Below are 26,472 nucleotides of genomic sequence, written 5' to 3'. Positions count from 1 at the left end.
AATGTGATCCAAGCCATTATTTTATTACTGTAACATCTCCAAAAATCTCTGCAAATGTCCGTGATATTCTGTGAGGGCTGGAAGTGGAAGCAGATATCTCCTTTGTTTGTGTCTGTGTTATCTCTGTGGTGCATGGGGCTATCAGATATGCCCTTTTTTTCAGGCTTCATTTGGTTTGTATCGGTCTCAGTCGGCCATTGAAAGGTTTTTTCTGCTTTTTCCAGAAAAAAAAACTCTAGACCTGTGCTTTATGTCTATTTGATGATGTTGTACAGTCTCCGACATTGGACTGGAAAGGGAAAATTGTAATATAGGACCGCAAAGGGTTAATAATGTGTTTCCAAATACTGTAATAGGTATTCTATGTATATCTAATATGAACAACAAATCGAAAATCTTATATATCACAAGCCCAAAATGTCTCTGCTCACTCTTATGTACTGGTAATTCTCATTGTCTGTAGTGGCTGTCTGGGAGGGAGATATGTGGGTGCAATATACCAAAAATGTTCATTTTCTCACAGAAACCACAATATTCTGATTTGTTTGTAGTAACCGAGATGCAATCAGCATCAAGAAACTCTGTGCAGATCACTGCACCCCTAGTCATATTTCAAACCCTAACATGTGTTTTCCTTGCAATCTTGATTTTGCTTCAGTGGACAAGTATCTGATTAAAGGGTTTGTAAACTCTTTTTACAAAATAGACAGATTGCCATATCAACGTGTGTTGAATTAATATTTAACAGGATTGGGGTCTGAGATTTAACTATGGAACTGTATAACTAATATGGAGTACATATATGGCCAAAAGAAACATTTCAGAAACAAAAATACATTACAAAACTCCCATTTTACAACCCCCCCCTCCCCCAACAGAACTAATTGTTCTTGTACAAGAGCTTAGGATATATTTTTGCTTATACACAGAAGGCAAAACAGGTTAGTTTAAGCTTATTTTTAAACTTCTCTTTAATTGTTTATTAATTACTGTATGAGCAAATGGAAAAATATCACATTTTTATAAAGCAGGTAACCCTGTGCCTCAGGCAAACTCCACTACCAGTATATTAAAAGTGCTAGATTATATGCATCCCCTGCCGGGTATAATAAATATCTGTGTTCACATAGGAGGTCAGAAGTAATGCCAGTATAAAGCACAATTTGTAATGCTTGCAGTGCCCAATTCCAGCTGAGAAGCTTTAGAACAGAGCAGATAATTCTTGTCCTGGTTGCCATTTTTTACAAAGTACACTTTCATTAGGTTATTATCATAACCCTGGCTGCCTGAAATAGAATTGTACTGGGTATTTACCTCCTAAAGACCCGAATATTGCCTACCAAAGCTGCTCACCGAACCTGTTATGCAGACATGACTCCACCCATGAGTTATCAAAAGGACTGCGCTCACAGATCTCGTGTCATTGTTCCTTCAAACCTGCTACAATCCTGGACGCAGCAACCTTGAAGTTTAATGGTTACACTTCTACTTCAGGGAACCAGGGTATGATAATAACCTAACGTTCCCTTTTAAGTACAAAATGTAACCATTACCATTTCTGAAACGTTACTACTGTGAGCACTCTGTTGATCTGAAACAGCTCCAAACAGGCAGCTAACGTAAGCAATCTGCTGTCCGACAGAATGGCCAGCATGGACCAGGAGTCCAAGAACACTCAGAGATAAGAAGCTGTCTGGGAAGGCATGACTCACCGTAAGACCCAACTGTTGAAGGTGGCCATTAATAAGCTCTGTGTGGGCCTTTGTCTGTGCTATTGACGAGGCACAAATTAGCCCAGTCACTCGTCCAGATAATTGAGTACTCTTGATGCCTTTGAGTCTCAATGGGCCCAAGACAGGTTCCATGCACTTTGAGATGGAAAGTGGAGTTTTGGAGAGGCAAAATGGCAAGACACGGAACTCGTACATGTTCCCTGAAAGGTGAACCACAGGTACTGATTGACGCTTGGCCTGATTGACTGCAACAGCTGTCTGAGGTCAAGGATCGGCAAGTGAAAAATGGGCCAGGCCCAGCTTTACTCACAGAACATCATATTAAAAAAAGCAAGCACTACTACCAACCCCCCCAATGGGGCTGCACATCTCCAGTGATTGAGAAATATTGGAGGTATACTTACATATGTGACACACTAACATTTTATCGTTCATACAACTGTGAAAAAAGTTTTAGCACAAATTAATGAGAGTATCTGAAGCAGTGGTGTAGTCAAGGGTACAGCATGTATCTTTTAATTTGGGCAATATAGCATTTACCAACTTCTCATATAACGGATACAGTTTACTCATTCCTACTCTCCTGTGACATGCAAATCCTGGGTTAAAGACATGATATTTTAACGGTATGTTGTCTGCTGCGTGCGAGACTGACAGCTGGTCAGAACTAAATGTACTGTGATAGGTTATATTGGTTTATATTCTGTTGTTAGGCACACTGGACTTGTAGGGCGGTGCTAGTAACATTCCTCCTAGCCCGTGAAAGCACGCTCACAGAAATGTTCATGTGAAGTGCACCGTCGGGTCTGTGACTGTTCAGATGTGAACAGCACTTGAGAGGGGAATTAACTGTATTATGATGGGGGGGCTCCGATTGGCTGAGAGCCAATAACAATGTATCTATTCACGTTTATCTGTTCAATCTATCTGTTCAACTCCACCAAACAGGGGCGTTCACCCACTTTTATTATTTACCACTACACCACTGATCTGGTATTTAGAGGCAATTGTCTGTATTTCACACTTTTTTAGTTTTCCATTTTTCATGGTGATCTTTCATGAGAGAGAGATTGCTTGAACAAGGAATGGATAGGCCTCACTAATGAGCCTCGAGTACTCTACAGTGGTTTAAAAAAATCTGTCCAGTTCAAATGACAATGTGGCCAGCTATAGAAGTAAGGTGATTAAAATAAATGACGAGAGTAATTAACTCTGATTCTAAACCACTTAACTAGAAAGAGAGCCCACGGGCTGTTTAGCTGACGATCTGCCATGAACAATCAGGACCAAGAAGCCGGCCCTGCTCTTATGTCTGGTGTGTTAGAGGAAGCCCCCCACCCCTCTTAACAGGTATTCACTGGAACTAATGAAAAGCAGCTTTATTTTATGTGAAGACCTCCCCCTGTTCGTCTTGAAAGGAATAAAGGAAAGACACAGAACTGCACTGGTTCACTGTCTTTTCTGTTGGTGGTGCTCACAAAAGCGGCTTGCACAAGTGCAGGTACAACAGCAGCTACTTCTAAACAAAAAACACCTGGTTTTCTGTAGCCCAGCGGTGTGCTAGGCAGGACCACGGACTGCATGGGACCACATTAAGACTGCAGTGAAGCAGAAGCAGACTTGATTCTCCCAGCAGGTGTCGCCGTGAGGCACCAGTGTGTGAGAGAGCAGGGGCCCAACAGTAACTAAAGAGATAAGGACAGAACTTGCATGCAGCTCCGGAGAAATCTCGGAAAGAAATCTCATGGTAACATCCCTGGCTTTTTTTTTTTTTTTTTTAGGAATGTAGCTAATCGTGTTTATTTACCAATCAATTTATATCAGTTTGAAGCAGACAATAAAATACATAGATCTATTTGACACAATTAATGTAGGGATAGATAAACTACATAGATATATTACTATATACTATCCTATATATATATATCTATATATATATATTATATATAACTTATATATATATATATATATGTTATGCAAACTTCTTGAAGAAATTTATATATACCGATCTGTATGGAGAGATTTTGCTTTTTATTTTGTATGTGTATTCTTTGCAAAAACAAAAATGCATCACCTTAATTTTAACTCTCCATTACTTTACCAAAGAAAATGTATATTTACAGTGGTCAAATGGAAATTTAAAAGCCCATGACAAAACATAGATCAGTAAATTGTCTGTGCCTGGTTTCAATTCATTTCCAGTCAATTTCACCTTGCTGTCAAATACTGCAGTCTTTAAAAGATAAACAAAACAAAACAGACTCTCTCTGCATCACACAGTCCATTACTGCTTACCATCAAGCATGTAACCAACAGCCAGCTCCTTTAACTCTCCTGCAGTGCATGTTAAAAGATGAAACCAGCTGCATAGTCACCACTATAGCATGTTAACAGACATGGATGTTTACGTGAAGGTTGATTTATTTGACAGCTTTACACCTCCACCTATGGCTACAATTAAATGTTTTGACAATGAAACAAAAACTGTAAATCTGTAGGCTCCTAAAGGCTGCAGCGATTTAAGTAAATATAAAAACAATTCTCTGAATTTTTAACAAATCAATACCAATCTGTGTGTGGTGTTTAGTTCTGCAGCGGAAAGGCAATCTCTCTGGCAGGCAGTAAAGCAGCAGCATCTCTTAGAGGAATTCAGTCTAAACTAATAGTATTAAAAAAAAATTGACCATTAGCACATTTTGTTGCAGGGAGTTCTACAGCTGTTGTAAAACAGTTGAATTTGGGACTCCTCAATGCCACCTCAATGCCACGAAATCACCTAGCTGTAAATGAATATATACATTATTATATATATATATATATATATATATATATATATATATATATATATATATATATATATATATATATATATATATATAACATTGTTGTAATCACCAGGAAAGGCGATTGTTCAATCCTACTGTAAGTCATCCATCATGAACTTTTAAACACCAGCTAAAACTCTGAAAACACAAAAACATATGCTGTGGGAGTGATGTATGTTAACTTACGGCTTGACAATTTAGAGTTATTTTTTATTAATATTCATGCCTCCCTGTGCATGCCTGGCTGGAAGTACTAGTGAACTGGAAAGAACATGTGGAACAAGTGAGATGCACATTCATTTCAATTTGGTGCCATTTGTAACCAGAATAAAATAAAATAAAATAGTGCATACAGGGATATAAAGAGAGAATACCAGCTGCATTAGCTCATGCATTTTCTCAGGCATGCAGGTCAAAATGCAAGATGACATCACTGAGGGAGGATGAACTCATAAAATATAGTGTACACTGTAAAAATGTCTACTCGGCACATGATATTATCCTTTCTGAATGGAACAAATTGATATTAACCAGAAGCTATTAGGAATGTCATCCTTGTTTCAGGATGGTATTGGAATGAATTCTCTTAAACTCCTTAAAGGAGAATTATCACTACATCTAAATAAAATCCCAGTTTACATCGAAGGAGACAGAGACAAGTAAATTAGCTTATAATGAAGGCCCAGAGGAACCTTATGTGTTCAAGCCAATGTGCTGAATCAAAAGACATTGTTATCTTTTGTTGTTTTATACAGTTTGGTATTTGGTTACAGTTCAGTATTTGGTTCAGCTGTTTCCTTAAAGTGCTGGAAATGAATGGCTGAACGAGAAACCATTTTCCAGTCGGCTGGTGAAGTCAATACAAACATCAAGGACTTTTGAGAAAAATACATCTCCAATTTGGAAAACCATTAACAATTATACTTTGGTAATTACAATAGTGGTTGTTATACCCAAGGTAATGACGATAAAAGGTTGATTTCAACAGACACATGTTTTGAAATCTAAATTATTATTTATACTTTATGTAAGGGCCATACTACAATGTACAAAAGCATTTTTTTTTTTGAACTTGCGTAAATATGCATAAAATTGCATCTAATACAATTAAATGAGTAATTAACCGATTACACATTTTTTTCAAAGAAAATTCTCTTAATAAATTACATATAGGTAGCATAGATTCTTCTAAAAATCAACCTTCATCTTGCCAGACTTGCACACTTCTTTCTAACCGCAAATATGTGTTGAGTTTACGATTACCACCAAAAGAGATCAAGTCACTTATCCTCATTATTATAAACACTGTAAAACAGCAAATCTTCACTTAATGTCCATGGATCAGATTTCCTAGGTCTTGCCGCAGTACACCAGCTTAAATGTGGAGATACTTCAAGAATATAAACACCTTGCGAAAGAGGCATTCCAATTCTCAGGAAAAAAAGAAAACCATTTGAAGAGATCTTTCATGGCCAATAAATCCATCAAAATACACACACTTGACACAAAATTCTTCCTAAAGAATCTACTTTGGTGGCTGCGTTAGATGAGCCGCTACTTAGTCTTCTGTTTCTGCCATTTCAGACGACTGCTGATTCTACACATTCAGGGGAGTTTCATTTATTTTTTAATGGACTTTACTGCTGAATTGATGACTGTGGGAAAATGTTTTTTCTTTTTTTATGAAGTAGAGTCTTGTTCTTCACGTTTCATACATGTATATACTTCCATCCAAGTTTTTAAAATACCAAGTTGTCAGCAGTGCCTACGGAAGCCAAGCTTAAAAAGCCTATAAACTGCCCTTAATGGCTTAGCATTCAAACTGCACTAGAGATACAACATCCCCTTGGGAGACCTAGAAGAGACACACTGGGAACTCTGAACTGAACAGCTGTCAAAACTTCACTGTTTTATACATAATAAAACTGCATGGTGGCCTGGTGGTGTGAATCACGTGGGTCTATTAAGAACTAAGCTGAGCTCATCAAATTCACATTTAAATAAAATCGGGAGTGTGGCAGAGCAAAGCTCTGCCCTTTTTAAATTGGCAGGGATGGGGTTAATTTCCCCTACCTGCCTGGGTTTATTATGTTCAGGTGGCTGGGGTTGATTAGTTGATTAGGTTAATTAATGATCAATCAGCACCCAGCCACCTGACATAAAAGGAGGCCTCTGCTTCTCATCTGAGAGGAGGGAGCTGAGGAAGCAGGTTGGTGGTGGTGGTGGTTGTTTGAGATTTTTCAATTTTGCTAAATCCAGTGAAGGCATTGCCCAGCCTGGAAACCTTTATTTTGTAAGTTTTGCTTTTTGTCTTTCTTTTTGTTTTTCAATCCATTTGTTTTGGCCCTTGTGCCCTTTCATTTTTGTGTTTATTTATAATAAAATAGTTATTTTTTTGAACTTCAGACTGTCTCTGGGCCTCTATGTGGCGCTATCCCACTCTCACACCAAATGTGGCAGGCTGGCGAGTGGATAGAGGCCCAGAGTCTGATGTTCAAAAAAATAACTATTTTATTATAAATAAACACAAAAATGAAAGGGCACAAGGGCCAAAACAAATGGATGCCATCTAATTAACCCCAGCCACCTGAACATAATAAACCCAGGCAGGTAGGGGAAATTAACCCCATCCCTGCCAATTTAAAATGGGCAGAGCAGGGAGACAAAAAGGTATCACCACCCAAGTGGTGTTTGCATCTTTAAGAACTGTATAGTGAACTTACAGCATCGATGCCAAATTATTTTTCTTTTGTTTGCTCCCTTTTAATTCAGATATTCAGGAATTTTCCATTTCATAAACTGCTTAACTTGATGGATCTGCTATCTACCTTTTCATAATCCATTATGAAGGTGTGGGGGCCCTCTGTTGTAGCTGCAAGGTTAACCTTAAAAGGGTGAGCTTTTAACTAAGCTAAAGAAAAAACAATGACCTATTATAGTTATAGAATGTTCCTCCTAATTGTAATCAGTCCAGAACTGATACAATCTAATGTATAAACATTTTAGTGCATTTTAAGGAGGTAGAATCCAGGCCTTTGGAATGAAGAAAAAAAACATTATCAAATTAACTAAGAAAGTTATGTGTTAAAAGTTATGTGGCAGGAATAAGAAATCTGGCCTAATATTGACTCAAAGCATGCTTTTGTGTGCACAATCAGTCCAATGAAAATGCAAACGTGGCTGAATTTTCTGTGAATACTATATGTTCATGACCCCAAGTTTGGAGAAGTCATAAAATGTAATTAAGTAACAATAAAAGTAAAATGCTATTGCAGTTGAACACTGGATACAAGTAAAATGTTACAGAGACTGGAATGAGAATGAATAAATGTTAGCTTAGTTATATATTCATTTGTTATCCTATATCCTATTTGTACCAGGTTCATTTGAACATAGGCCTTTACAGTTTAAAGAAGTTCCTACCACTAGATCACACTTCTCACCTACATCATCCCTGGGGATGCTTGCCCAACAGAAGCATCAAAGCTTCCTCAAGCACCTTTTCCATTCACTTAAAACATGCCTTCAGGCAAAGCAAATTAGTAATATAGTTTTTTTTAGTTTTTTTTTTTAGAGCTAGGTAGGGGTCATCAACTGATTAACATCTACCTAAATGGATCAAGTTCTTAACCCTTTATCCACACCTCAAGGGTGAAATGAATAAAGCCAATAGCAATTATTAAACTGAACTAAAAAAAAAAGACAGTAGTTCACTAAAATAATTTCAATAAACAATTTTTAGTGAAATTTATAATACCAGAAATATTCAAAACTTTCAGTTTTTTTGCAGAAACAGAAGCCTATCCCACAACTACATGAACAGTCAATCTATCAGCAGAGTAAAGAATGTCATATCTCTTGGGTGAACAATAAATGGGCAATTTAACAGAAAAAAAGTACCATTAAAGTAGTGTTTTTGTTGCCAGTATACGAGTGTGTTTGAATTCTTGCTTATTAAATAAAGCCTTTTGTTTAAATTGCAGAATAATATGAGATCTGCTGTATAATATATACAATTACAATGTTACTCTGTATCAGAAATCTTTAACTAAACAGCCAAACAGTAAAAAGTCAAAAAGAAAATCAATCAGAATCCTTTAACTTGTGTTCCTGTCATGGGCATTCAGACAATGATATTAGTGTATTATATTCACAAAACATAACCAACCTCATTGTTCACAGTTAGCCTTTTCATGTTTTAGCTGATAACAAAAATAATTAAATTGTTCACCACTGAAATACAATTTCAAATAACCACCCCTAAAAATGTAATTGATGTCAAAAGAGTTACAGGATTTATGGCATAATCAATATTCAAACAATACTCACAGCTTTCTGGTCCATTGCCACATAATGATGCCCACAGGCATGATCTGACCTTAAGCACATCATGCACCAACACTCCAGAAAAAATGTGTGAGCTTACAACCAGTAATCGAGGTCCTGCGTGTCCACTCTGGGGGGCTCGGTTTGTTTTTGTAACTCAGCTTCTTAAAGCTCTTTTCCTAACTGTGAGAAGTGTGTGGCTTTGCAATTGAAAATATAAAGACTTTTCATAACTGAATAATGGGCAGGAAAGTGGATTTATACACTTGGGTAGACCCACATAAACAGACTCACAAACACCGTTGGACATTGTTTATGTCACATTGACCCCTCTGTTCAATTGCTATTCTTTATGTCGGTAATTAGAGGTTGCTTTAAAACCTGCTTGCATTTCTTTATTTTGGTGACATCAGTATGTATCATCACTTTTATTCATCTGATTACATTTGCAATCAGTGGCTGGTGTTCCCTGGAGCAAAACCATGTGATTATTTTAAACCAGTTTCATGTATTTGCAAGATGTTGCTTTAAGGTGTAATCTAAATACACGCTAATATGAATGTAACATTGTCTCCATAGAAACCCATGATGCTTGTCATCATAAATAAATAATAATAAAAAAACCCCAAAAAATAACAATTGTGGTGCAATGAGCCTAAAACAGATCAAATTTACTCAAAGGGAAATTTCTAATGTACAGTATGGGAGTTATGTGATTTGTTATTATGTGCTATAGATCAGCAGAAGAAATGTCTATAAAACACTGTTGGCAAATTCAATCTACACTTTCAATTGCCCATGCATTAAATCTGCTTTACAGTTCCCTATTTTAATCATTTAAGTAAATAATAAAAAAAAATGTATCCTATTCGGTCTTCTTTTCTTCTCCTGCTGTTTCTGTTCTTGCTGTATTACTTTCACACCATTAGTGGCAGATGTGATAAAGAATGAAACACCCCATTAATTCTTCACATATATCTCTCCCTTTCAGAGGCCAGGGTCTCATTACAAATTTCTCATTCTGCTTCAGGAACCAGATGACACTCGATAATGCCAGTTATCAGTCATTAGGAGGTTCCAGTGACTCAAGGACTCCTTTTAATTAATCTCTCAAAACTTATTCTGCCTGGCAGTGGGGCCAAGACTACATTTCAAACCTGGACTGGGAAATTATTCCCTCCAATTCATTTAACTCAGAAAAATATCACTATATTTTGAACATACTACCATCCACATTACATGTACAGAAATTTAGCAGGGCTCTTCCCAACCAAATGGTCACAAATTTGATATGTATGTTCTAGTGGTGTACACCAATATTTTTTGATATGTATTAATATTAATTAATTCCAAGTTTTTATTTCATAGCCCAAAAGGAAAGTCTAATGTTTTCCCTGAAATAGAAATGTAACCATTACCTAATACCTGATATCCTGAATAAGATATATCACAGCTGCACGTCAGTGCCTGTGACGCAGTCGTGCCCACCCCCAAGGGCACAAAAGCACTGAAGACACAGACATCATTTATCCTTCAAGACTGCTGCAATCATGGATGCAGAGACCTTGAAGTTTAATGGTTACATTTGTGTTTCAGGGAACCAAGGTTATGATAATAACCTAACGTTCCCTATGAAGTATGAAATGCAACCATTACCTAATGGGTATGAATACCAAAGCTGTTGCAAGGCAATATTGCAGACCAACTGGAAGGCCACAAGGTTAAGCAATGCTACCCACAATACTCTAGTTCCAAAGCCAGGGTTTTTGTGGACCCACTACCTAAGTCCACAGAACCTAGTAAAGGTATGGGCATTGCAAATGTCACTGACAGATGCACCCTGGAATAAAACCCACAAAACTGTCATGCCCCTGAAGGAATGTGCAGTGAGATTTTCTGGAGGGGGCAAGCTGGCCAGCTCAAAGGTAGTTATGCATGTGTTTGCTATCCATCTGGATAGCCTCTACTTAGACAGGCCTTGATCATGGGGCTTTGTCCCAGAGCAGACAACATATCGTCCGAACTACCTCCAAACTTCTGTCCTGTCAACACAGCACGCCAGGGCCCGCACTGGGAAGAGTGTATGGAGCTGCAGCTCCCTGTCAGACTGGAAGGAGGTGGAAAGAAGCCTCCAAATCCACAGACTGCTGGACATGGAATGCCAAGATAGTGTTCAGCAAAAGGCAGGATCGGTATTGAGCGTAACCCTTGTCGTAGCCTCTGTAAAATTAAACAGGTTCTCACTTAGCAGAAACCCTGCATCTCGCTCACCAGCTTTGCGAAGGTGATGGCAAGCAAAGCTTGCAAAGTTGAGCGATAACATTTGAGCTTAACTGAATGCATGGTTTCAAATGGAGGCTTCAAGAGTGCCGTTGTATCTTTTGCTGTTCTTGCAAATTAAAATCATGTCTTTTCAAATGGCTATTTATACAGATTCTTAATCAACTCATTTTGGCAATTTAACTCAACTCAAATATCAAACTCTGAACACCTGGAGTTTTTATGAAATCACATGACTTGAGCTCAGTATTTTGTTATCCCAAGGGACAATGCCACTCAAACAATTAACAAACCTAACTGCTCACTATTTAAAATGAAAATAACATTATGATAAAAATGAGCTACTGATTTTAAACTTAGACTGCTGTTTTTTCATTGTGCATCAGTACATAAGCCACAATGGTAGTGCTGTCCGTCCAGACAAGCACGTGTCTCCCTTGAACTTCCTGTAAAATATTCTGCAATGCTGGAAATACTGCCTGCAGCACCAAAATATTGATATGGAGTCTCCTGCCACGGGGGTTCCATACCCCTTGCGCTCCCCTGCTGAGGCTGGATGCGTCTATGATGATGACCTCCCTTCTGGTGATGCTGCCCAGCACTATGCCTAAGCATAGACGGGCAGGCTGTGTCCACCAAGAAAAGACCTTCAGACAGTGACCAAATGGCAACAGTTCAATGCAGACTGAAAAACCCTGCTGTTGAACCAGGCTTGGAGAGGGCATAGCTGAGGCTGCTGGAACAAGGATAAAAACCCAGGTATTATGCAGGTATTATGCAATAGCAAGCAATGTACAGTAATAATGCCTCAGCTGCTAAAGACAGAAACAGGACTCTCAACAAGTGCTTGGTACCAGACTGGGATGTAAACACCGGTCAGTAGCGAGCCGGAATCAGACGGACTGGAGCAAACTTTGTCCCTATCAGGCACGCATGCCTGTGGGAAACTGCTGCACAGAGCTTGTCTATTCCCGGATGAGTGGCTCTACTTTGGCACGGAGCCAAAGGGTGATGTGGAAGTGCACTGTACAGGTGAGGGACGAACAGTGCTCTGTAGAGCTGCAGGAGAAACGTTTCTCCAATGTATGCTTGGAGAATGTAAACAATACTTGCAGAAAATGTGGTTTACCAGTGTCTCCTTTGTGTGCTGCTGCCCCAGACAGGAACATCATCTGCTTGTCCACAGGCGGGCTGACCCTGCATGTGTCACAGGTATCAAACCCAGTCATTATGAAAAATAGCAAGCAATGTACAGTAAGAATGTACAGTTGCTGTTTGGTACCGCTTTGGTGCCTGTAGCACCAGGTCAGTACATTAGTGCACAATGGGTGTTACACATCCCCTGCTCCCCCCCTGTCATTCTAGACAATGCCCCAGCTGTGTAACAGGGCATGAACTGCAACTCCTGTGTAACAGGGCTGGTGCAGCATACGCTACTTGTAACAAAAACCCAGCTGTCTCAGATAACACAAACAGCAACACCACTGTACAGTATGTTACAGGCAAAATTACTGTAACAAGATAAAAAGAACCGAGACTCAAACCAGGTCCGCTGGTACTGGACCAGGGATGACATTACTTTTTGTACCACAATAACAGCTCTGAACTGAGTCTAAACGGCGATGAACCCAGGTTGAACCGAGCAGACAGTGGTGGTGGTACACACGTTGGTGATACACCACTCTGTACGGTACAGTTTGGGTACCACGGTGCAGTAACCTTGTTTGCTGTTAGGTACGTGTACCGGGTCAGAAATGGGCCAGGTCTGTGACCCACAGTTACTGCGGAAGCAATATACATGGATGCCCACCTATATAGCTTTTGGCAAACCAACACAGCCCTAAGACTGGGGAAAGCCTGCTGTCAGAGCCCTGACAGTCTTCGCAATGGTAATGCAAGCATGGACCAACGTGGCAACGAAAGACTGTGGGAAGGACTGCAAGCAATCAGAGTCGATGTAGAGCTAAGCCTAGCAACTGCATAGTGAATCGGCATGGTACAGTACTTGAACCAGCAGGAATGGGGTAGACCTGGACCTACAGTTACCACTTAAGTGGACTATAGGGATGCCCATCTATAGTGCGTCAGGAAAACCGACACAGTCCTAAGACTGATGGAAGCCTACTGTCAGAGACCTGACAGTCTTCGCAATGGCACTACAAGCAGAGACCAGGGCAGCAACGAAACACTGCAGGAGGGACTGTGAACAGCCAGACCTGAAGCAGAGCTGAGCCCAGCAACTGCTAGTGAACTGGAAAAAAAGTAACCCTGTTTGTTGTACAGAGTACCGGCGGGAACGGAAGCAGGTCTAGGACCTACAGCTGCGCTCGTACTTATGTGAAGAAACCCCCCAGAAAAATACACACCAAGAAACAAGCTCTTCCACAAAACAGTAACAATTCGATTACCATTAATTTAATCTAACTTTCGTACAAAATGCAATTTTATTTTTAAACTTTAAAACAAAGTTAGCAGAGAGACACAACACAAGTAACTAACTTAAGGTTGTTTGATCCCGGGAAAGGGGCGACAGAGTCACCGACTTCACGCGGGGTACAAGGCCAATGTGGGGCTAACGAAAACCACGGCTGAGTGCACAATACGTGGAAGTAGTAAATCTTATAAGCATGTACAATAAATCACATTAATTACTGTAATTACACAAGTGAATAAGCAGATATAAGTAATGACACTTTTCTGTACATAGTCTCTCCCACTTCAGGTTGGATGAAAGGAAAATGATGACGATGTCTGTGTCTGCAGGACTGTTATGCTCTTGGGGGCACCGACGAACAGCTTTAATATATCTTATTCAGCGTATCAGGGTCTTTAGCTTAATACCCATTAGGTAATGGTTACATTTCGTACTTGACAGGGAACCATGCTGCAGAATACAAAAATAACACTTTGATCTATATTTCTTTAACCACTTCAGCATTTTTTAATATCTGTGAGGTATTAAAACAAAATGAAAATATACATTACTGCACGACTGCAACTGGCTAATCAATACAGTGCAATACGGATACTTGAGGTCTCGTGAGCTACAGGAGAACTACGGCATACAATGACAGCATTTGGGTCTTAACACATTTAAGTAACCTGGGTTAAAAATTAGTACATTGAAAGATTCCAATTTCTATCAGTTGCGCTGACAGTTTTTGGCTCCCTAATACGAAAAACATTGTACGTTGTCTCCTCAGGCAGTGTAACTCGGCATTACGCTATAGAAAAAGGCTTTGATTTCTTGTTTTTAAATTCCAGGCTCTGAGAAAAAAACAAAATCAGTAAATTGGGAAATATATTTCCTACCCTTCTTTTACGATTATTGCTGCTTTCTACAGTTACCTCAGGTTCACCTGTCTGAGTATGTTGTACCAATCAATGTGCTGTCTTTGCACACACCAAGTGGTTTACGAAAAGGCAAGTCTATTGATTCTGGAAGTGACCAGAACGTGGACTGTTTTGTATGCCTACACTACAAAAAAAAAAAGTTGCCATTAGGGAAATAACATTAAGTTACAGTACTAGCGTTTAGTATTACCGAAAACCTGTTTAGTGGACTTTGTTATTTTCATCCACAGAAACTGTAGTAAACACATTTAATATAACAGAATAACCTATAATTACACTGCCTTTATTTAATTAACATTTTTCTCTCTTAAATAAATGTTCCAGAAACAAGCAGTCAAGTATAGTGTACAGAAAAGGTCCGAGTGTCACAACATTGCCAGCTAATTAATGCTGGGCTTTGCTGCTCTGACCTGGTACTGCACCATCTGTAATTACAGCTCATCCTATAGATCATCTGTTCTCTGCACAGCTATGGTACTGAAAGACAGACAGCTGCAATACTATATCCCTGTTCAACCTACGGGCCATCTGACTTTAATTGCAGCACACAGCTTGATGCAGCTTTGGTCATATGAAGCCAAAGTATCACACCACAACTTAGGTGGAAGGCAGAGGAGTCTGCCAACTTGGGGCTGTAAACAGGGGCCTGGGCCGTCTGGCTGCGAGACGGGCCACAGGAAATATGATTAATGAGCACAGCATAATAATATCAGGAACCTGATTAGCGCCACAAAAAAGGTCACAGATCAAAGTTGTATGAGTTTCATGAGCTGCAATCATTGTATTCAATTTGCCAAAGAAAGCCTAATAACAAAAAATAAACAAACACAGTCTGGGTGTAATTGACTGTTACTCCTTTTAATCAACGCCTTCTGCAAAAATAGAAATAAGTGGGGGTGTTATATTTATTTGAAATCTCCTTTAAGTGTCAGGTGACACCTATCTGGAATAAATGGGCCGTGTTAATCTGCACCACTGGCTTTCTACCTATACAATTAGATGCTGGATTATTTGACTGGGATTAGATGAATAAGAATCAGGATTAATAATTGTTGTTTAATGTATGAGCAATGAGTTAGCCCAAAATAAAATAACACTATAAAAAGAAAACTATGTATATCAAGTCTTCAAGCCCTTTTTGGGTCATAGCATGTGAACAATGATTCCAACAGTGAAGCAATTCATTAAAAACAATTTAAAAACTATTTGATTTGAAGAAACAGCTGCTTGAATTTGAGCAGATTGCTGCTCTCCATAAAGATGTCAGCTCTTCTTAGCCCCTGTTGAGAGCAGCTGTTTGTTCAAATGTTTTAATTGTATTAGCAAATTAGAGCAATCAACACCATTGATCTCATCTGTGTGTCATTACCTGCTTGTTGTGGAGACCCTTACAAAGCTTTACCAGACTAAATTTGCATGGTCCCTTTGCAGTTTTGCCATACTTAGCCAGGCAGGAAAATGAAACCCTTTCTTTAAATAACAATTCCCTCACAGCACCCTCACACCGCACAGTACCATGCAGACACAAACAACAGATGACGCTTCTCTTACCAGTCTATTTATGCGGACAAACTCTTCTGGGGTTTTAGCCCATGGTGGAAGTTCGACATCAGACACCACTGTCCCGTCATCCATCACTCCCAGATTGTAATTGTTAGAGTTGACAAACATCTCCGGAAGATAATAAAATTCAGGAATCAATTCCTGAATTCAATGACGAAGAAGAAGAAGAAGAAGAAGAAGAAGAAGAAGAAGAAGAAGAAGAAGAAGAAGAAGAAGAAGAAGAAAAACAATGTAAGTTTTTTTTTTTTTTTTAACATGCATTGATTGCCATCTTTTATTGGTATCATGATTTAGAATGATCTAATCATTAAAGTGGACATGTGTAACTGTGACAAATTACTGTTCTTTTCCTGTGTGATTGTACTTGATTACTTTTACTTAATTATTCTGGGATTAATAATTAAAAAAACATGCAACAAAAAAAAAGTTTTATATTTAAAAGCATACTGTATGTGGTATAAAAAAAAAAAAATATATTTGCAAAAAATAAATAAATCACAAGTGAATTTTGAATTAATTTAACTAATATTGGTGGAGACTGTCTTTAATCGTTGGTGCTTATGCTATCCTTTTTGTTTGGAAAAATGCTATACCATAATTTCTTAAACAGTAATCAAAATGTATTAAATCTCAAAATGCATTACAAACTAAACAGCTAACTATGAACTGTGTTATGATAGGAAAGCAGTGAACATAACATAGGTTTAAACACTGTACTTTATGTAAGTCTGTTCAAAACAAATCTGTAAAGGTTTTTTTCATAGTTTTTTTTTCATACATAAATAGTAAATTAGATAACATACTAAAAGACAACTTTTTCTTTGGCACTTTCCAAAGTCACAGATCACAAAGTGAAGATTATTTATCACATTGGCTGACATGCAAGTCTGTTGAAGTAACAGATCTTTTCACATCCACGGGTTCAATCATTTTGACAAGCAGTCAGGCTCCGTAGACATCAAGTTTATGTATTTTTTTTTTTATTAATTTGCAAGAAAAATAAATCTGAAGTACTCTTCCAAAAAAAAAAAGGAGTTCAACAGTTAGAAATCTTTCCTAAAAACCAGGTCGACTGTATACATAAAAAAAAAAAAAAAAAAAAAAAAAAAGTCTTATTTTTTTTTTGTTAAAATTTAGGACATGTAAGGCACTTGTTATCATGATGAACAAACTACAGCCTGTGCTAACAATACGAGGCTTTCATTTTATAGAGATACTAAACAAACTTGCTTCTTTATACAGATATTCTACAAACAGATTCAGGATCGCTGACCATCGCTGGTTAGTGAGCTGGGCTCATGGCTTAAATCAGAGGTTCTCCAAAGCAAGTGGTAGCTCCAGGTGAATAACAAAAGGTGAGTTGAACTACTTCTGACCTATAAATCCTATGTGCAGTAAGAATGCATTTAACTATCAGTTTGTGCACTCCATGCCAACATGTTCCAATAACAGAAACATGCAGTCACATTTAGCCAACAGGCCCAACTGCTGCCTCCTTAATATCTTATGAACAAAGGAACACACAACCAGATTCATGAATGCAGTCCTTTAAATAATAATGTAACATTGCTGACCTAGACATTGTAATAGACAGACATTAGAGGGTCTGATATCACAAGAGAGTAGACACATGATGCACACAACTTTCAATTCATATACAGATGAATTAAGCAGAATGGCCACCTCCATAGCCTCAGGCAACTGAAATGCAATTTAAAAACAAATGCTTTTGGAAACCCACTAAATAAAGACCTATGTTTTTTTTTTTTTTTAGTATGCCAGCGTCCTAATAATAATGTACTATCTGTAAATGTTAACGTCAAAAAACCTCTTGATTAATTAAATATGTTTAAATTAATAAAATGATATATGTTTCTATATTTTGGCCGCTGAACAGTGGCTAACAATTATTAACCCCCTCTCACAATGCTTGGTGGCCAATAAAGGGGGAAAAACAAAAGGTCTGCCTTTCTACTTCAGTCATAATTGCTTAGGTCCACAAAAGGTCAGTGCTTATGACAACCGGAATTCACAGCCAGTGACTGGTGTAAAATGTGTCTGCTTTCTAACAAGCTCAAACTGCATGCCACTTAACAAGCAGAAAAATACAGGGGTGATCTATGGGCTATTATGTGCAGTGGCCCTGTACAGCCATGTCAAAGGCCTATAGCTCTGATCTGCAATCCTGTCTTGCCATGGGTCATTGAAGCAGTGGTCTCCTGCACCCCTCTGGGCCACTTTGAGCAGCTACGGGCCTTTTAGGCTGCTGACGGCAATAGCAAAGGTCACAAGATTGCAGGCAAGGTCAGCTCGGAAGAGTCAAGGCAGAGACATCCTGGATCAAGTAGGAATTAAGCTATTATAACCTTTGTTACTCTGTTACAAACTGCAAAAAACCTGTCCACTATTATAGTCGCCTGTTTTGCAGAACCAGACATACATTGGAAGACACATCAGTAAAAATAAAAAAATCAGTAAAATAAACCATGGATTTGAATATAAACAATAACAAGTGGTTGTCATGCTGTCAAACACCTATAAATACCTAAAATGTTTTGAGTCAAACACAGGCTCCCTTGAGAAAGATATACAACATAATATATATATATATATATATATATATATATATATATATATATATATATATATATATATATATATTAGGGCTGGGTATCGGCAGTGTCTTAACAGTACGATAAGTATCGCAATATGAGGCTCACAATACGATACATGTTACGATACAGTAGCTAAAGCACTTTTGGTCAAATGAGCTTCACGACCTGTTTTGTTTTTGTTTCCTGTTTATTCTTTACAATACATTTCTTTCAAGCAAAATTACAAAAATCAGGGCTCCAGACACAGTTGCTGGTGCCACTTCAGGATCAAGTTGTTTGCTATCATATTCAACTGCTTAAAATACAACAGCTTGTTACAAAACTAAAGTGATAATAAAACACTAACTTAATGCCTGTACTCACTTGTTTGTTGCCACATTCTGCTGAATGGTTAATCTATGCAGCTGATGACTGCAATAAACTTAGCATGTTTATATTTTAAATATTTTGCAAGTGTTGTGTATGGAATTTATGATGGCACTTCTGATTTTCTACAGTTGTAGTTGGGAAATAGCATGCTGCAGTGCAGTAGCTCCACTGCTCAGTATCAGTGAAGTCACGATCTGACAGCATGTAACACAGAAAGCTCTTATGATTACATGTTACTGTTTATTTCAAAGTTAAAACAAGTTTAAATTACAGTGAGTTGGTTCTGCTATTTACAATATTACACAACATTCAAATTCATCACAACTGTTGCATGAAACTGGGGTTACCATACACTGCTGTTGTTAATTATTATTATTATTAGGCTTCCAAGCTAGCTTGGGAAGCCTACTGTTATTGTAAAGATTCCAGCCTTGCTGAAGCACCCCCAGATCATCACCGATCCTCCACCACATTTCACAGTGGGTGTGAGACACTGTGGCTTGTAGGCTAACCATTAGACGACCTGGTGTTGGGCAAAGCTGAAAATTGGACTCATCTGGGGGTGCTTCAGCAAGGCTGGAATTGGGCAGATTTGTCTTTGTGAAGGACGCATGAATCAAGCCAAGTACAAGGTTGTCCTGGAAGAAAACTTGCTTCCTTCTGCTCTGACAATGTTCCCCAACTCTGAGGATTGGTTTTTCCAGCAGGACAATGCTCCATGCCACACAGCCAGGTCAATCAAGGTGTGGATGGAGGACTACCAGATCAAGACCCTGTCATGGCCAGCCCAATCTCCAGACCTGAACCCCATTGAAAACCTCTGGAATGTGATCAAGAGGAAGATGGATGGTCACAAGCCATCAAACAAAGCCAAGCTGCTTGAATTTTTGTGCCAGGAGTGGCATAAAGTCACCCAACATCAATGTGAAAGACTGGTGGAGAGCATGCCAAGACGCATGAAAGCTGTGCTTGAAAATCAGGGTTATTCCACCAAATATTGATTTCTGAACTTCCTAAGTTAAAACATTAGTATTGTGTTGTTTAAAAATGAATATGAACTTATTTTCTTTGCATTATTCGAGGTCTGACAACACTGCATCTTTTTTATTATTTTGACCAGTTATCATTTTCTGCAAATAAATGCTCTAAATTACAATATTTTTATTTGGAATTTGGGAGAAATGTTGTCAGTAGTTTATTGGGGTGGAAAAAAGGCATAATACCACAGTAATGACGTCAAAAAGTGATAATTTCTCTAGAGGAAAATATATTTGAACTTTGACCTATTGATGTAAAGCTGGTACATTCATATCTCATAGAAACTAGAGAGGAATGGGAAATTAAAACAAGGTAAAGGCAATTATCAAAATAAAGTTGAAGCACTAACGGATAACAACACAGAACATCTGTACAGCACTGAAACACTATGTTTAAAAACCCATCTCTACTGCTGAACCTCGTCTTCTCTAATATTAGCATCAAAAGGATATCCATGTATTATAAAAAATAAAAGATGGGCCTCTTCAGTGAGTTACAGGAAAACAATTCGAGGAAAAAAAAAACTTATATATATATATATAGTATATATAGTGCCCTGCAAAAATATTCCCCATTTTGTGTTACTTATTGAGTGGCTTTACACTAACTTTAGGCTGAGCATGTGGGTTGTTATGACAGGCACCTGTCATAGGTGGATTAGGATCCTGTCCATCAACAGATAATAGCAGTAGAGGTGTGAAATACTGGCAGTGTGTCTGGAGAAAGACAGTTTGTGCAGCAGAGATTTGAAAGTGGTCTCCATTAGACACTGGAGAAGCAAGTAGTTCAAAATGCCCGTGGCCACTCAAACTGTACTATGGTTCCATTACCAGTTTAATAAACAGAAATATGCCTCAAGCAGATCCCACAAAGGTTATTCAAATCAGACTATTAATATTTTCTTGCTTCTGTTTCATGGATGGAGATAAGAGAAGATGGTCCAAAAGTGATTTCACTATGAGTTTCAAAAGACACACCTGGCTTGTTACCTTCACAACGTGGCTTACCAAGCTTGCAGTAAAACCTGGAATGGGGAAAACTGCTAAGCAATATGAGTCTTATTTCCATCCCTGTGTTTATAACAAGACACTTCCTCACTGATTAGCAATTGATTTTATTAGAAGGTAGTGAAACAGAATTTGTAACAGTAAAAGTAGAGCTCAATAGACTTGCACTATGAAGCAAACCTATATATCCCACTAGCTTTCAAATCTGAAAGGGTGACCACCTTCTACTGCCACTTTAGTTTTTCAACTTAAGATTTTGTAATTTGTATTAATATTGCTCACTCCAAGACAAAGCTTGTTATCCATACTTGTAGGCCACAGGACTCAAGAGTTAATTTGTTACATTTAAAAAATAAAAATAAAAATAACTATTCAAGATTTTCTGTTATGACAGGTTAAACTGAGCCTTTTAGTGTGTTTTGTATTCAAGTGCTACTCCGAATGCAAACCACATGTTCTAATATTTTCTGAAACCAAAATCGGCAAGAAACCAATACATAGATAACAAAATAAACTGTGGCAACAAAAACCTGCTGCATTACAATTAATATTTTAAAAGGGACTGGCATGTGTTAAACCCTCCTTTCGGCCTTTGAAGGGTTCAGGAGACGGTTGTTGTGAGTAAAAACAGTTTCACAACGGACTCCCAAAAGCCTTCTTAGAAGGAATAATTCTAAAAAGGTTCACATAAAGGTTATATCACAGTGAAGCAAAATCAGGATTAGTCTGATGCTTTGATCACAAACCCTGAGGCTTTCATGGTAGCGTGACAAGTATTGGTTGTGACCACACATATGCTTCAGCTTTCTTTTATTAATGTGCAATACCTACTGACACATTGTATCTGCACAGCCAGCTCACAAGACTCCTCCCTCAACATCAAAAAAAAAAAAAGCCTGCAGACACAGGCAACCCAATAGATATTTGGACAACCAATCAAAATAATGTATCACTAGGTTATTATCATAATCTTGGTTCCCTGAAATAGAAATGTAACCATTACCTAATGGGTATTTATCTTCTAAAGACCCAGAACCTGAATAATATATCAAAGCTGCTTGTCAGAGCCTGTGACGCAGTAATATCTACCCACGAAGGCATATAGGGACTGCACACATAGATCTTGTCAGAATTTTTCCTTCGAGCCTGCTGCAATCATGGATGCAAAGACCTTGAAGGTTAATGGTTAAATTTCTATTTCAGGGAACCGGGTTTATGATAATAACCTAGCGCTCCTATCAAGTACGAAATGTAATCATTACCTAATGGGTATGAATACCAAAGCCATCATAAGGCAATATTGCAGAACGACTGGAATGCTACAAGGCTAAGCCAAGGGCATTACCATTAGGAACCCCAGTAACAAGTAGCTAGGGCTACAAAATTGAGGGAGAACTCACCTCTATGTTTATATTTTAAGAGCTGACGCTGAAGCCACCCTGCAGAAATTGCAGTATAACTGCCATGGGACAGGTCATGGGGTCAAAACTAAAAGGCAGGCACCACGTCTGAAAGACACTCCACTTGTGCCCGTACTGGGAATGCGTGGACACTGCTTTAGCATTTTACAGGGTGTCAATCACCTATTTGACAGACCCAGACAGCTGAAATGTATCTGTTCAGGCACCATACCCAGAGCTATAATGGGACAGAGTGCCATAATGTCCCCTACACCTGACTGAGCAGGTTGTGGCATTTTGGCAAACTCCACGGCTGGCCGCTCAGAAGCTGCACCAGAGTTGAAAACCACCATCTCTTGGGCCAGTAAGGGGCTACTAGTAGCACCCTGGCCCGGTCCAGACTAATTTTCTCCAGGCACAGCGAGAGCATGGTCAGCGGTGGGAGGGCATATAGCAACTGCCTCGGCCACTGGTGTGCCAAGGCATCTATTGCCAGCAGGTCCCCAGCTCCTGTTATGGAGAACCTGTGGACAGTGGGTCGATTCCTGGGAGGCAAAGAGATCTAGCTCTGCCTTCCCGAACCGCTCCAAAACGAGGCTCACCACCTCAGGGTGAAGCCTGCATTCTAAAGTGCAGTGAGAGGAGGTCCGCCGCCCAGTGTATCACCCACAGTGAGAGGAGGTGATTGTGCGGCCATAGCAAAAGCTTGCGGGCTACGCGATGGAGACTAGGAGACCTGAGGCCTCCCTGGTGGTTTATATATGCCACCACGGTAGTGTTGTTTGTCCAGACAATCACGCGTCTGCTTTGAACTTCATGCAAAAAATTATGCAAGGCAAGATTAATATGTCTGGTGCTCAAAAATATTTATGTGGAGAACCTGCCAAGGGGGGTTCCATACCCTGCTTGGCCCCCTGCCATGCCACACAGCGCCCCAGCCAAGACTGGACATGTCCATGATGATGACCTCCTTTCTGGCAAAACTGTCCAGTGCCACACCCTGGCGTAGATGGGCAGGCTGTGTCCACCAAGAGAGCGCATTTAGACAGTGGTGAGACACTGTCACTAGGCAGCCACAATTCAAAAAGGGCTGAAAAACCCTGCTGTTGAACCAAGCTTGGAGATGACGCATGCGCAGGAGACCCACAGGAAGTGTCTGGGAAGCTGCTGCCATCGAACCCAGAAGTCTCTAGAACTTTAGTACTGTAAGCACTCTGTTGAGCTGAAAAAGCTTTAAGCAGGAGGCTATTCTCCGCACTCTGTCATCCAACAGAGTGGATAGCATGGACCTGGTCCAACTGAACTCCCAGATAGGAGGCTGCGTAGGTGTGAGCTGGCTCTTTGCATGATTCATCAATGAAGGTGGCTGGCTCAACTGTGTGGGCCACAAACGAGCCAGTCTTCCAGGTAATTGAACACTGATACCTGGGTCTCAAAAGGGGCCACAATAGCTTCCATGCACTTTGAAAAGGCACGGTGAGCTAGAGTGAGGCCAAATGGCAATACACTGAACTCGTACGCTGTTCCTTAAAACGTGAACTGCAGGTACCTCCTGGTCTTATGGGGATGTGGAAATAAGCATCCTTTAGGTCCACCGTGGTGAACCAGTCACCTGGCCTGATTGACTGCAACAGTTGTTGCATAGTCAACATTTTGAACCTCATGCGACTCAAAATACAGGGTGACCTGTCTGAGGTCGAGGATTGGTCAGAGGCCGCCATTGCAGTACCTAGAGTAAAACATCTCTCTCAAGTTGAGAGGGAGTACCGTGCAAATAGTCAGTTTCTGCAACATGGCTGTCACCTCCTGAGACAATGCCGCTGCATGTTGAGGGTCTGTGACTAATGTTGGAGTCATGCCCCGAAAAGGAAGGGGGATCATGTCTGAATTGCAGAGAATAGCCGTTCTATACAGTAGTAAACACCCACATGTTTGTGGTGCAGTATGATGGCAATATTCCAGGTGGCTCCATGAAAAGGGGCCCTGGGATTGTGGCAGCAAGCTTCTAGGGCTGCTGCTGGGGTTGTGGCTTAGGCTGAGGTTTCTGCATCAGCGCCTGGTGGTGGAACTTATTAAAGTTGCCGCAGGCTGATTATGAAAACCCCCTCTGGCTGTAGATGCAGCCAGCTGTGCCGGTCTAGGAGGCTGCCAGACTCTTGGGCATGAGTTTGCACCTGGTTTGTGCACTGGAGGTGGTTGCTTGGGAAGCAGACGCACCAGCTCCTTTGTAGATTCCCATGCATGGCGAGAGTGCTGTAGCATCCGGACATGGATGAGGCAGTAAAAGCTCTGCTGACAAAGAGCGCTTAACTACAGGGATGTGCTATCTGACTTCATTTCCTCAGAGGGGAATGCCAGCTCTTGTTCGCCTACCTCCTCAGAGGTGGTGATAGACAGCACATCATCCTTCTGCCAGTGCATGCTTGTAGCCCCTTGGAGCCCAGAGGGGGCAGGCGGAGCTGCACACTCACACAACAGCTCTGCATGCATCATTACTTGATGGGAAACAGTTAACCAGAGTTTCTTCAACTGCTTGGAGTCCGACAATTTCTTGCACCGGTGACTCTTTCTCTTCCTCATTCATGGAGAAGGGGAAGAGGAGGCAGAGAAGGACGAGGAAGACCATGAAGACAGCTTACTACGTGGGCTTTCCTGCTCTCCCTTGACACAGCGTTAAGGGGAGAGGATGCAGCCATCTCTGCAACAGAGGCTGGTGGGAATGCTGCCCTGGTGTGATTGACGCCGAGCACTTTATGGAGCTGCGAGTCACACTTTTCTTCAGAGTGCGCTTAGAGAAAGTAGCACAGAACTCACATGAACTGCATGCTCCAGACCCAGGCAGGAAGAGCACCTACCATGCTTATCCTCCACTGGCAGATTGGCCTCACAGGGATAAAACCCAGGCACAATGCAAGAAGCAACACAGTGTACCGAACTGTAAAACTGCCGGGTCGTTTCAGTATCAGTTCGGTGCACGGTGTGGTACCAAGCTTTGAACCGAAACGGTACCAGAGGTACCGGTCGGTTCAGTACAGTATCTTGGTGTCGGGTAGTTACGGTACCATACCCTCACTACAAGACGTGAACTGGAGCGGTACCGAGACAATGACCGGTTGGTTCGGTACCGGTGCGATAACTTGCACCATGTTGGGTCGCTACGGTACCCTTGGTACGGTACATGATCCACGGTACGGTACCCTTGGTACAGAACAGTGGCTTTCATGGTACGGTATGTGACCCAGAGCGGTATGGGATGGTGACCTCGTTCCCTGCGTCCCAGAGTGGGTCGGTCACTGGTCTACTCTGTTACCGCAGGAAGCAGTATACAAGGATGCCCACCTGTGTAAGCTTCTGGTTAAACCACGCAGTAAGTATGCATACAATACTGAGGGTATCCGTAGCTAAGCAACCTGTGAGGAAAGCATAAGTCAGGAGAGTACAAGGCCACTGGGGATGTAACAAGCACCAGGCTGTGTACAAAATTACGTGTGATTAGACAAAGTACTAAACGTTAATAATTATTGCCTTAAAAAAGCAATAAGAAGCAGATACAAGTAACAAGTACTCATCCGTCTATGGCTCTCCTGTCAGGTTCCGCTGAAAGGAAAATTTATGACGAGATCTGTGTGTGCAATCCCTATATGCCCTTGGGGGCGGGCATTACTGCATCACAGGCTCTGAGAGCAGCTTTGATATATTATTCAGGTTCTGGGTCTTTAGGAGATAAACACCCATTTGGTACTTGACATGAAACTAGCAATTCATGGGGGGCTTTTAAAAGAAATGTAAGTGTGGGTTGGGAGCAGGAAGATCAACAGAGATTTTTTATAAAGAAAATAATGTATTTGTCCAATGGGTAAATCACTGTTTGTCTTGTAATTTTGGAGAATTCTGAAAAAATACATTTAAGACTTTACAATCAATACTCTAAATAAAGCATAACACTAAAAAGGGTCAGATTA

General features: G+C 40.0%; 1 protein-coding gene across 7 annotated transcripts in view; it reads right to left on the bottom strand.

The window, feature by feature from the left end:
• The window catches only part of LOC121296784 (lipopolysaccharide-responsive and beige-like anchor protein), a 295,937-nt gene that overhangs the window by 61,415 nt on the left and 208,050 nt on the right, over positions 1 to 26,472 (bottom strand). For all 7 annotated transcript variants that reach the window (XM_041222596.1, XM_041222620.1, XM_041222603.1 and 4 more), the window contains one exon: positions 16,070 to 16,222. In XM_041222596.1, coding sequence (XP_041078530.1) covers positions 16,070 to 16,222 — 153 coding nt within the window. The remainder of the gene's footprint in view (positions 1 to 16,069; positions 16,223 to 26,472) is intronic.

This window comes from Polyodon spathula, chromosome 2 (genome assembly GCF_017654505.1).
Source record: "Polyodon spathula isolate WHYD16114869_AA chromosome 2, ASM1765450v1, whole genome shotgun sequence".
In the NCBI taxonomy this organism is placed as follows: domain Eukaryota; kingdom Metazoa; phylum Chordata; class Actinopteri; order Acipenseriformes; family Polyodontidae; genus Polyodon; species Polyodon spathula.
This window is presented reverse-complemented; position numbering and strand designations above follow the sequence as displayed.